Source organism: Sciurus vulgaris (genome assembly GCF_902686455.1).
Source record: "Sciurus vulgaris genome assembly, chromosome: 6".
In the NCBI taxonomy this organism is placed as follows: domain Eukaryota; kingdom Metazoa; phylum Chordata; class Mammalia; order Rodentia; family Sciuridae; genus Sciurus; species Sciurus vulgaris.
In genome coordinates this window covers 31145989-31157019 of record NC_136466.1, presented here as the reverse complement: position 1 = coordinate 31157019, position 11031 = coordinate 31145989, and the positions used below count along the sequence as shown (strand labels likewise).

Below are 11031 nucleotides of genomic sequence, written 5' to 3'. Positions count from 1 at the left end.
AATTATGATCATTTTTATTTTCCCTGAAAGCATTTTCCCTCTGGAGTTGTCTTGTTTTCCCATTTGTTTAGTTTTCTATGTTCTCAGCGATTTAACCCTAAGTTCTTGGTCACTTACATAAATCTCCTTTTAAGAGATTTGGTTAAATCAGTAATTCTCAGTTTTATCTTCCAGAGACAATTTTGTTTCAACCCCATCCCCTACCCCTACTAAGGATTGAACCCAGCGTCTCCCACATGCTACGTAAATGATCAGAGCTATATCCATCAATCTTTTTTTTTTTTTTTCCATTTTTTGTGAGATCCCATCTCATTAAATTGCCTCTTGAACGTTTGATCCTCCTGCTTTAGCCGTGGTAGAAGCTAGAATTACAGGCAGGTGCCACTGTTTCCTGCTCATTTTGAATCTACATCTTTTCTCTGGAAATGTGTAGGAATTTTCTTGGTTCTTGGGCTCCAAATGTCACAGTGACGTGCTTTGGAGTGGTTCTGTTTTCATCTCATGTATCAGACACACGGAGGACCCTTTCAAACAGAGAGCATGTCATTAAATTTAGGTAACTTTTCTTTCCTAACAAACAGAGAAAATCCCCACAAAACTTGGCTATTTTCTTTTACTTCTTATTTCTGGTATTCCATTCATGAGACACAAAAATCAAAAACTATGTACATTTTAGGGGGGCATCTCTACTCCCTCTTACAAATGACTACTTTTACTGTGCTTTTGTGTAACTTATTGGGGTTTACGTAAATATAAACAACTTACTTTGTACATGTGAGGAGACATTTTGCACCTTGCTTTTTCTTGTCTTTGTAAGAAGTTATTTTTGTATCCACAGTTATAGAATTTGGGACATGCTATGACTTTTTCTTCTCTCTTATTGGAAACATCAGTTAAAAATTATAATTCTAGTTTATATATTTTCTAGTTTTTATATTCTATATTCCTTTTCTTTTCTCTATTTTCCATTAAAATTTCCCTCCTCTTGTATATTTTCATAGCTTCATCTTTCATCCCAAAGGTGTTTTATTCTTGTCTGAACATGTGCGTGTCCTCATGGTACCTACCACATTCTTATTTAATGGGGTAGCCTCTCTTAGCAATATGAGAATTTTACCGGTTTGTTTCCTTCTCCATACAGTCTTTATTTTCTCCAAATTCTGCCCCCATCCCACCACGCACACTTGCTAGGCAAGCAAGTGCTCTGCCACTGAGCCACGTCGCCAGGTTTTTTGCGTGTTTATTCTTTTTCATGTTATGGGCTTTTCTTGGGTGTTGGGTGGCCCTGCGTTGGGGGTCCACTGAAAGCAGATATGGAGTTGAGAGGATGAGGGTGTGGATGTGGTTGGGAGGTGTTCATTCTAGGGCCAATAGCTAGTTGTTTCTTTGGGGGACCTGCCCTACCAGTTTCTGAAGTCATTTTTTTCTGCGGGGAAGGTAGCTTCCCCAGCAAAGATTCTCCATGACTCTCCTGCTGCCCGTACTCTGGCAGCCATGAGTGGGCAGAGGGCAAGGGCTGGGCTGGGGGTCCCCACGTCTGTTAACTGTTGACTTGGTGCCCCAATCTGAGGACAGTCAGTCTGCCCTTAGGTAAGCCTCGTGTTTCTTGGTGCAGATACCTGGCTTCTGTCTGCTAGAGGGGGCTCAGCTGACTTTGAGGAGTAGGAGCCATCTGACTGCTTCTTCAGCCAAGTTTCAACTCACTTTCCATATTTGCAGTCCTCCCCTTTCAAAGGTACTTGGTCTTCTGCCAGTTCGTGAGCGCTGGGGATTTCACACTCAGAGTAGGTCTCACCTTCCCTGTGGCTGGTTCACAATTCTGCTGTGCTGGGTCAGTCAGTGCCTGCTTGCTGGCCCTCTGCTCTCCACCTTGCAAATTGCTATTGTGCTATTGTGGTTCTCGTTGCTCCTGGTCCAGTGCGCTAAAAACTGAAAAATTTACTTATTGTCACTTTAGTGGGTTATCAGACAATAGTTTGTGTTCATTCCATTGTTTCTGCTTGAAATTTATGTTTTTAATGTAGAGAATTTTAAAGAGACAAGTAGTAAGAAGCAAACACTAATCTCAAGCCCTTTTAACCTGGACTCAGTAGCTATTCCCAATCTTTTTGCTGTGTATATTTGTATTTTGTTGCAAAACTGGAGTAATTCATTGTATAACTTCTTTTTGTCTTTTTTCTCTATTATCAGTATTCTGCATTTAAAAAACATTTCACAAAATATGTTCTTGTGTAAAATGCAGAGACACAGATGAATAAAAAGCCCCCATAATCCCAGCAGCCAAAGATAATAATCACTGTAATAATTTGGTGGCTGTCATTCTAGTATTCTAGTAGATGGATGTGTGTAGAACAAGTACTGTTTCCTGAAATCAAAGTGAAACCTGTGCCTTTGTAAATATCTAGTTAGGGCGCAGCACACCTGTAATCCCAGCAATTTTGGAAGCTGAGGCAGGAGGATGGAAATTCGAGAGCAGCCCCAGCAATTTAGCAAGATCCTGTATACACCTTGAGGGGGTGAAGACTGGGGATGTAGCTCAGTGGAACAAATTCAGTCTGGTATGGAAAACATATTTGAAACAAAGAAATTCTAACAATTATAAGTTCACTTATTTATTAAGTAAATGTTTACTATGTGCTTACTGTATGCTGGGCATCAAATAAAACAGCACAGTTCTTGCCCTCTTAGAGATGTATTGTAGTGGGTGGGGAGATCAATCTATCTGAACAAATGAACAAGTAACTGCACAGTATGGCAGATGGTTAGAAGTGCAATGAAGGGCGGGTGGGATGGGGTGGAGATGGGGACAGGGAGGCTACGTGGGTGTGCTGTTGTGTAGGGGTGCTGAGGAAGGGTCTCATTGGGAAGCTGCCATTTGAGTAGAGGAACCTTAAGATTGAGAGGAAGCAACTATGCAGATATTTTGGGGAAGAAGTTTCCAAGCAGAAGGCATGAGCAAGTGCAAAGGCCCTGTGTGAGTCCTTTTGTGCTATCTCAGATAACACAATATCTGAGATTGGTGGTTTATAAAAAGACATGCACTCAATTCTCACAGTTCTGGAGACTGAGAAGTCCAAGGTAAGGCACCAGAAGATTTGGTGTCTGATGAGTGCTTTCTGCTTCCAAGAGGGTGTCGTTGTCTTCTTTTGCCCTTGGCAGAAGGGCAAAAGGGTGGACTCTCTCCTTCAAGCCCATTTATAAGGGCACTAAGCCCACCTGTGCAGTGGAGCCCTCATGGCCTAATCACTGCCCAAGGGCTCCACCCTTTAACACCATCACCCTGGGGGTTACATTTCAACATAGGAGTTTTGGAGGGACACATACATTCAGACTGGAGCAGCCTTGGAGCAGGAAGATGTGTAGTGTGGAGGATTAGCAAGGAAGCTGGGGTAGTGAGTGGGGAGACCAATCTGCCCAGAGCATCCGGTCTTTTAAGCCACTATGCGAACCGGGGCTTTCATGACCAGTGATGTGGGAATTCACAGGTTTTGAGCAGAATAGTAGCATAACCCAATATACCTTTTTTTTCTTTTATAAAAAAGACCCTTTTTTCTGAACTAATTTTAGGTTTACAGAAAAGTCACAAAAAATAGTAGGGTTTTCATAATTCCCCTTCCCCATCTTTTCCTAATGGTGACACCTTACATAACCATAATACAATAATCAAAACCAGAAAACACTGGGCTGGGGAGATAGCTCAGTCGGTAGAGTGCTTAAAGGCCCTGGGTTCGATCCCCAGCACCGCAAAAAAAAACAAAAACAAAAGCAAAAACAAAAAAAAACCCAGAAAACATTGATTTATTGAGTAAACTACACTCCTTAATTTGAATCTCACCAGTGTTTCCCCCAAAGCCCTTTTTTGCCAGAAGGAGTTGGCAATGTGGCTCAGTGGTAGAGTGCTTGCTTGGCATACGTGAGGCCCTGGGTTTGATTTCCAGCACCACCAGAGAGAGAGAGAGAGAGAGAGAGAGAGAGAGGGAGAGGGAGGGGGAGGGGGAGGGGGAGGGGGAGAGGGAGAGGGGGAGGGGGAGAGGGGGAGAGAGAGAGAGAGAGAGAGAGAGAGAGAGAGAGGGAGGGAGGGAGAGGGAGAGAGGGAGAGAGAGAGAGAGAGAGGGAGAGAGGGAGAATAAAATAAAAAAAATCCAATCCACATCCCACGATGCATTCAATTGTTAATTCTCCCTGGTCTCCTGTACTTTGGAATGGTCCCTCAGTGTTTTCTTGTACTTTCTAAGAATACTGACCAGTTTATGCTCTTCAGTTTGGGTGTGTCTTATGAGAAAATTATGGGATTTTCTTGTAATTAGATTGAGGTTATGCATTTTTGGCAAGAATATCAGAGAAATGAAGTTGTGTCCTTTCTCAGTGCATCTTGTCACAGGATTCATGTCATCCATCACTGGATGTTGACCTTGACTTGGTTAAGGTGGTTTCTGCCAGATTTTTCCACTATTAAGTTAACACCTTTCTCTTATACTAGTTAATAAATATATTGAGGGAGATAGTCTGAGACTATGTAAAATCATTTCTCCTTAAATAATGTGTTCCCACTAATATTAGCACCAAACAACAACTCTTTTTTTTGGTATGAGGGATTGAACTCAGGGGCACCCAACCCTATTTTGTATTTTATCTCACTGAGTTGCTTTAGCACCTTGCTTTTGCTGAGACTGGCTTTGAATTCAAGATTCTCCTGCCTCAGCCTCTCCAGCTGCTGGGATTCCAGGTGTGTGCCACCACACTGGCTTCAATGACTCTTACTGTGGTTATTTGCCTAATGGTGATTTTTCAATTTCCTTCTCTCCTTCTACATTTATTATTTGTGGTCCTATAAGGACAGGCTGTCTTGTCCATTTTATTTGGTTAAGTACTTATCATATGAGTGTAAGCTCACAGGTATTTGTTTTTCTATGGGTTATAATCTAATACTGTATTTTGTTACGTTATTCCACCTTTGGTCAGTCACTTCAGGTTAGGTCTTTGAACAAACACTTTTCTTTGAATATATATGTAAAAAATTGGAACACAAGGTGTTCCAGGCTCTTTTTGTATTTTTTCCTGCTATAGCCCTAGAATCAGTCATTTCTCCAAGCAGCATGGTTTCCTTATATAAAAGTGACAAGATCATAATCAGAGCAGTAAGTGTGCTCATTATTACTAAGGTGCCCTCAGTGGACAGAGGTGGAATGTATGCGTGCATACCAGCCTGTGATGGTATGCACTTAGCTCTATCTCCTTTAAAGCTTTTAAGTTGTGGTAAAACACACATAAAACTTATGGTCTAAACCATTTTTAAGTGTACAGTTCAGGATTTTTAAGTACATTTGCAGTGTTGTATAACCAATCTCCCAGAACTTTCTATCTTACAAAATAGGAATTGTGCCTATTAAACAAACCCCCATCCTCCCCTACCTCAGCCCCCAGTGAGCACCCTTTTCACTTTAGTCTCTATGAATTTGTCTACTCTAAGTACCTCATATATGTGGAACCATATGGTATTTTTCCTTTGCTGACTGGTTTATTTCACTTAGCACAATGTCCTCAAAGTTCATCCATGTTGCAGCATAGCCAGAATTTCCTTCCTTTTTAAGGCTAATATTCCATTATATGAATACCCAATATTTTATCTGTCCATGTGGGCTGTTTTTATGCTGCCATCAACAAGGGTTGAGACCCCCACTTCTGATTCTTTTGGCTATATACCCAGGAGTGGTATATATGGCTTCCATGGTAATTCTAAATTTTTATGCTAAAGGATTGATATTTTTTAAATTTATAGTGGAAATCACCAGTTTATCACTGAGCCTGGGTTTTCTTTGTAGGAGGTTTGATTATTAAATTAGTTGATTACTAACTGAATACGTCTATTTGTTATACATGTACTCAACACTGGATTCTTATTAATCTACAAAATATGTATGCGTTGTTTTAGCACATATAGATCCTAACTTAGAATGGTTCAACTTGTCTGATTTTATGGTGTTAGAGCAGTATATATTTGGGAGAAACCATACTTCACATTTTGAATTTTAACTGTGAACTTTTCCGGGGCTAGCAATATGCTTTATGGTACTCTGTTACAGTGCTAGGCAGTGGCAGTGAGCCCAATCAGCCAAGCAATCTCAAAGGGAAACAAATGACACTATGTAACTACACTAGGTTGCTAACCTAAGATGTTGGTAGGTTAGGGGTGATAAGTGCATTTGACTTAGATTTTCAGCTTATAATGGTTTTTAAATTTTTTTAGATGTTCATAAACCTTTATTTATTTATATGTGGCACTGAGAATTGAACCCAGTGCCTCACAAATGCTAGGCAAGCACTCTACCACTGAGCCACCACCTTTGTGATGGGTTTACAGGGATGTAAATCCATTGTACATCAAGAAGCATCTGTACATAAAAGTTTCAGAATTGCTCCCCCATGGCTCTGTGAGAAACACATTTACTTGATTTACCATTTTAAAAGATCACTGCTCCTGTGTTAAGCAAGAGGGGAGCAGGACTGTTAGGGCAGTTAGACGGTTATTCAGATAATTTAGATTAGAGATGGTACTGGCTTGGGCTTGGGTGGTTAAGATGGCAAGGCACACTCAGATTCTAAATGCATTTTCGAAAGTGACTCCATAGTATTAACTGATGCACTGGATGTACAATGTGAGATAGAAGAATCAAGGATGTGAATGCAAAGTTTTGCTTGAGCGACTGTTAGAATGGAATTGCTATTAACTGAAAGCCTGTAGTGGGTGTGGGTTCTGGGTGAAGAAGAGTTTCAGATGTCTGTTAAATATTCAAGTGCATCTAGATGTCCAGTTGTCCACAGGCAGCTGGATATGAGCTGGGAATTCAGATTGGAGACATTTATGAGTCAACAGCATAAAGGTGGTTGTTACAGGGGCTGTCGTGCTTTGCTCTGATCCTAGGACTGCCAGTATGTTCCTGACACTGGCCAACTGCTGCCATTGTCTGAAATTTTCTTCAACTGTGGAAGGTAGCTTTGCTGGCACCTAACATGTGCTAGAATAGTCCTCAGCAACTGGGAAGTTGAAATATAAATATCCCATATTCTTGCCCCTCAGGCAGGATATAATGACATGTCACAGATTTTTTTGCCAAATTATCCAGAGTTCCCTTGGGGGATTAAACTCCTGTTGTCCACTGTGGTAGGTTTGCCAATGGCTGTCTTCTTTTTCTATATAATTCCCCCAATCTCCTTATTACTTTCACTTGAAAATCTTGTTTCAGGTTCTGCTTCTGGGAGAGCCCAAACTAAAAATTGTTTGAAAGTTATGAGAATAGATGATATCACAAAATAAGTGGGTGTAGAGAGAAGATGTACAGATTCAGTCTCAGCACTGAAGGGTTGCAGCAGCAAGAGATCAGGGAAACTGCAAAGGAAGTGGCATGTGCAGGAAAGGGAAGAGGGAAATCTACCCAGAGCTAGAGCAGCCAGGAAAGCACAGGATGGAAGAGGTGGGTATAATACAGCATTTAAGCGGTATAAGTAAAGGTATGAAGGAAATGAACTGTGAATAGGTAGTAGAAATTCAATCTTGGTGGGATCAAAGAATTGCTGGGGTTGGCATCTCCAGAAGTGAACTGTCACAGAGGGGTTATTGGAGAGTGAAGAATTTAACCCCAATGTGAAATTCTTCACTCTCCAATAGAGGGTTGCAGTTCTTATTATTAAAAGAATCAAGCTCCAGAGTAAGACCATGGGTTTTCAATGGGAAGAACAGGAGCAGAGAGGTCAGGGGAATCACTATTATTATGTGAAATCATTATTTGTATATTGAAATCATCAGTGATTACTAAAGTAGTTTAGAAAGAGTGACACTGAAAAGGCAGCTAAAATCTTCACTGTTAAAAGGGACTGACTAGCCCAGATGCTAGGATACTGCAACAATAAACTGAAGATGTGAGGTTTTTCTTGATCAAACACTTAAATAGTGCTTACTATGTGCCAAGCAGGTCTAAGCAGTTTATAAATACTAAGTCATTTAATCTTTATAATGGCCCTACAAGACAGGTGCCATTTTACCCACTTTACCGATAAGGAAGCAGAGGCAAAAAGAGGGTAAGTACTAAAGGTCCCTCAGTTGGCTAGTGATGGTGCTGGAATTTGAGCGCCGGTTAACTAGATGGTTAACCTCCAAATTGCTATGACCATTCATTCTGGGGGCGGGGGCATTTAATGGAGAATATAGTCTCCAAGCAGCAACAATAAGAAGGGTACCTATCTCATTTCCAAGTCCAATGAAATGAGTGTTACGGGGTTGGAAGGGTCACTCAAAGGGGCTGTGAGGGAAGCTGCATCCTGGGTGTGGGTGGGGCCTAGATTATAAATGGGAAGTCTGTTTTAACTTGTAAATCATAATTTTGTTTCACTATGTTAAACTTGTATTTCTTTTTGTTCATTCTTTACTGCAAAAACCACGGCTTTCAGAAACATACTGATAGAAGGTACCCAGTTTTAATACTGACAAATGTTTTTGTTTTTGACTTGATAAGTAACATTCAGAAAATAGTTACAAATATGCTAAACCTGGGATATGAATTTTATCAATTCAATCAACTTATTCTTGCAGTATTGGGATAAACAGAGTTTGGTTACTGTAGATATTTGCTTTAATGTATGACTGGAGTTGATTTGCTTTTATTGAATTCAGGAGTCCATGGGCCTGTGCTTGCTGTGAGAGTGATCTGTTCTTCTTTGTGATTCTTTTGCCAGGATTATGCAAATTGGTTAAGAGGTGATTTTCAGTTTGTCAAAACTAAGTAGGATGGCTGAACCTTGTCATAAGATGGGCCTTGGAGCAGACAGGAGCTGAGGTTGGAGTGGTATGTCCTCCTGCCTGGTCCTCCCGAGCTTGGGTGAGGCTCTGGGCCCCCTTTTCTTAACCAGGCTTCTTATGTGAACCTCAGAACATGATTAAAGCATTTCCTTTCTCAGTTCTCTCAAGGATAGTACATAACTAGTATCATTTTAGATGCAGAGAAACTGATTTCTATATTCATTTCCTAGTACTGCTCTAGTAATTACCCAAAATGCAGCAGCTTGAAATAGCACAGACTTACTCTCTTAATAGTTCTGAAGGTCAGAAGCTCAGAATCAATTTCAGTGAACTGAAGTCAAGGGCTGACTCCTCCTGTGGGCTGTGAGGGAAGAATGTTTCTTTACCTTTTCCAGCTTCTAGTGGTTGCCTCTATCCCTTGGCTTATGGCCCTCCCTCCATCTTCAAAGTGCATCTATCCAATCTGCATCCATCAACACATCACCTTCTCTAATAATCTGACCTCCCTCTGCCACCTCTTATTAGATTATTTATGAATACATTTAGCACCCACCAGGATAATCTCCCTATTTCTGAGATCCTCAGCTTCTATCACTTCTATGAAGTCACCTTTGCCATTTAAGGTAACATTCAAAGGTTCAGGTTATGAGAACCTGGATGTCTTTGGGGGCCACTATTTAGCTAAGCAAAGATAATTTAGGGTCTTAGGGCTCAAACATCTTCTGGACCCAGCATGAAAAAGGCAGTCTAGACAATATGCTCACCAGATCTGAAGATGGCCCAAAGCTTGACTGAATCAAGATCCAACACAGTTCTGAATGATAAAACTCCACAAAGTAGAATTCTGAAGTGTGACTTGGAAGTATCCTGTATAGAACAACTGCAAATGGCTTCAAGAGATTAGCTGACAATTCCAGGGGAGAGTGTACCGAGCTTTATCAGAACTGTCCTCTGGAGTGGAAATGAGAGGTTTGTTTTTCTGGGTCTGGCTGGAGGCACTGGGAGCAGGACCTGACTCTCTGGGTGAGCCTGGCTTGTCTTCCACACTGAAACCTGCCCTTGAAGAGTAGTCAGGATTTATGATGAAGCTGAGTTGATACACAGGAGATGTAGAGAGAGTGACTGGCTTCTGCATGGTGGACAGACCAGGCCTCAAGTGGGCAATTTCCTCTCCAGAGAGCCCTGAGTCTTGATGACTATCTGGCAGGTATGTGAGGAGAGAAGATGGTGGGTATTCTATGCGATAACTACTTAAGGTTTCTGTCAAACCTTGAGACCCATTCAACTACTTCAGATTCAGGGGAAACCAAGACCCAGGCAGAGAGGTCATTTGCACAGATTTATAGATAAAGGAGCCCCTTCTTCTTAACAGTGAGGGGAGGAGACATTCATTTATCCTATGGAGGAAAGAAGAGTGGCTGAGTCCAGCTATAGAGTTGCTGAGCCCTGCAGGCCTGTTAGAGGATGCTGCAGGGGGACACAGATCATGGAATCAGGGAATTTCATGTAAAACAACTTTATGATCTTAGAACTTCTTAAACATTCAACATCCTAGATACAAGGTTTCTTTAAAGACTATTTCATCAACTGGTTCAGTTGATATCAGAAGTGAGCTGCTGGTGGGGATGTAGCTCAGTTGGTGAAGTACTTGCCTAGTAACTGCAAGGCCCTGGGTTCGATCCCCAGCAACACACACACACACACACACACACACAAAGTGAGCAGCTAATGAACATACGATCCCAGGGAACTAACACTGCATTTCACAATCTCTGAGCACTGATCAATGTTCTTCTTAATCCTGTAGAATTTCTCCACATATTCAGAACGTCCTAAGAGTTCCACAAAATCTTCATCATGAGTGATGATCAGAAGCTGGAAGTTACGCTGCTGGGAGCGACTCTTTATGATCCTGAAACAATATATTTAGAATATTTTATGATTTAAGAGCATAAATTTGGAAAAGTCATCACAAACCCTGTCAGACACATGAACTGCTGCATGTGGCAACCAAGCTTTTCCTGTGCTGTGTGTGTCGGGGCCTCTGGCTACCCTGCAGGAAGTGGGGGAGGGCTGGGGTGGTCAGGGGCCTTCAGCCAGCAGGGGAGGAGTCCCATCCCCTGTCCAGGCAGTGGGAATGGATGGCCTGATTCCCTGTCTTAGGGACTGTGAAGAACCAGGCCAAGAACTTGGACTCACTTCTCTAGACTGCAAAGTTTTTCCTACTAAAGAAGGTG

At 41.6% G+C, this 11031-nt stretch overlaps 1 protein-coding gene across 3 annotated transcripts in view; it reads right to left on the bottom strand.

The window, feature by feature from the left end:
- Positions 1–11031, bottom strand: part of RAD50 (RAD50 double strand break repair protein) — a 93363-nt gene continuing 82332 nt past the window's right edge. Inside the window, exons 25-26 of one of the 3 annotated variants that reach the window (XR_013764500.1) lie at positions 9559–10706; positions 1–1929 (exon numbers count right to left, since the gene is read on the bottom strand). Coding sequence is in view for 2 of the 3 variants with exons in the window: in XM_079144107.1 (XP_079000233.1) it covers positions 10520–10706 (187 nt within the window). In the remaining variant the exon portion in view is untranslated. Of the gene's footprint in view, positions 1930–5041; positions 10707–11031 lie in introns of those variants that run through there. The other 2 variants (XM_079144107.1, XM_079144106.1) reach the window with 2 other exon arrangements.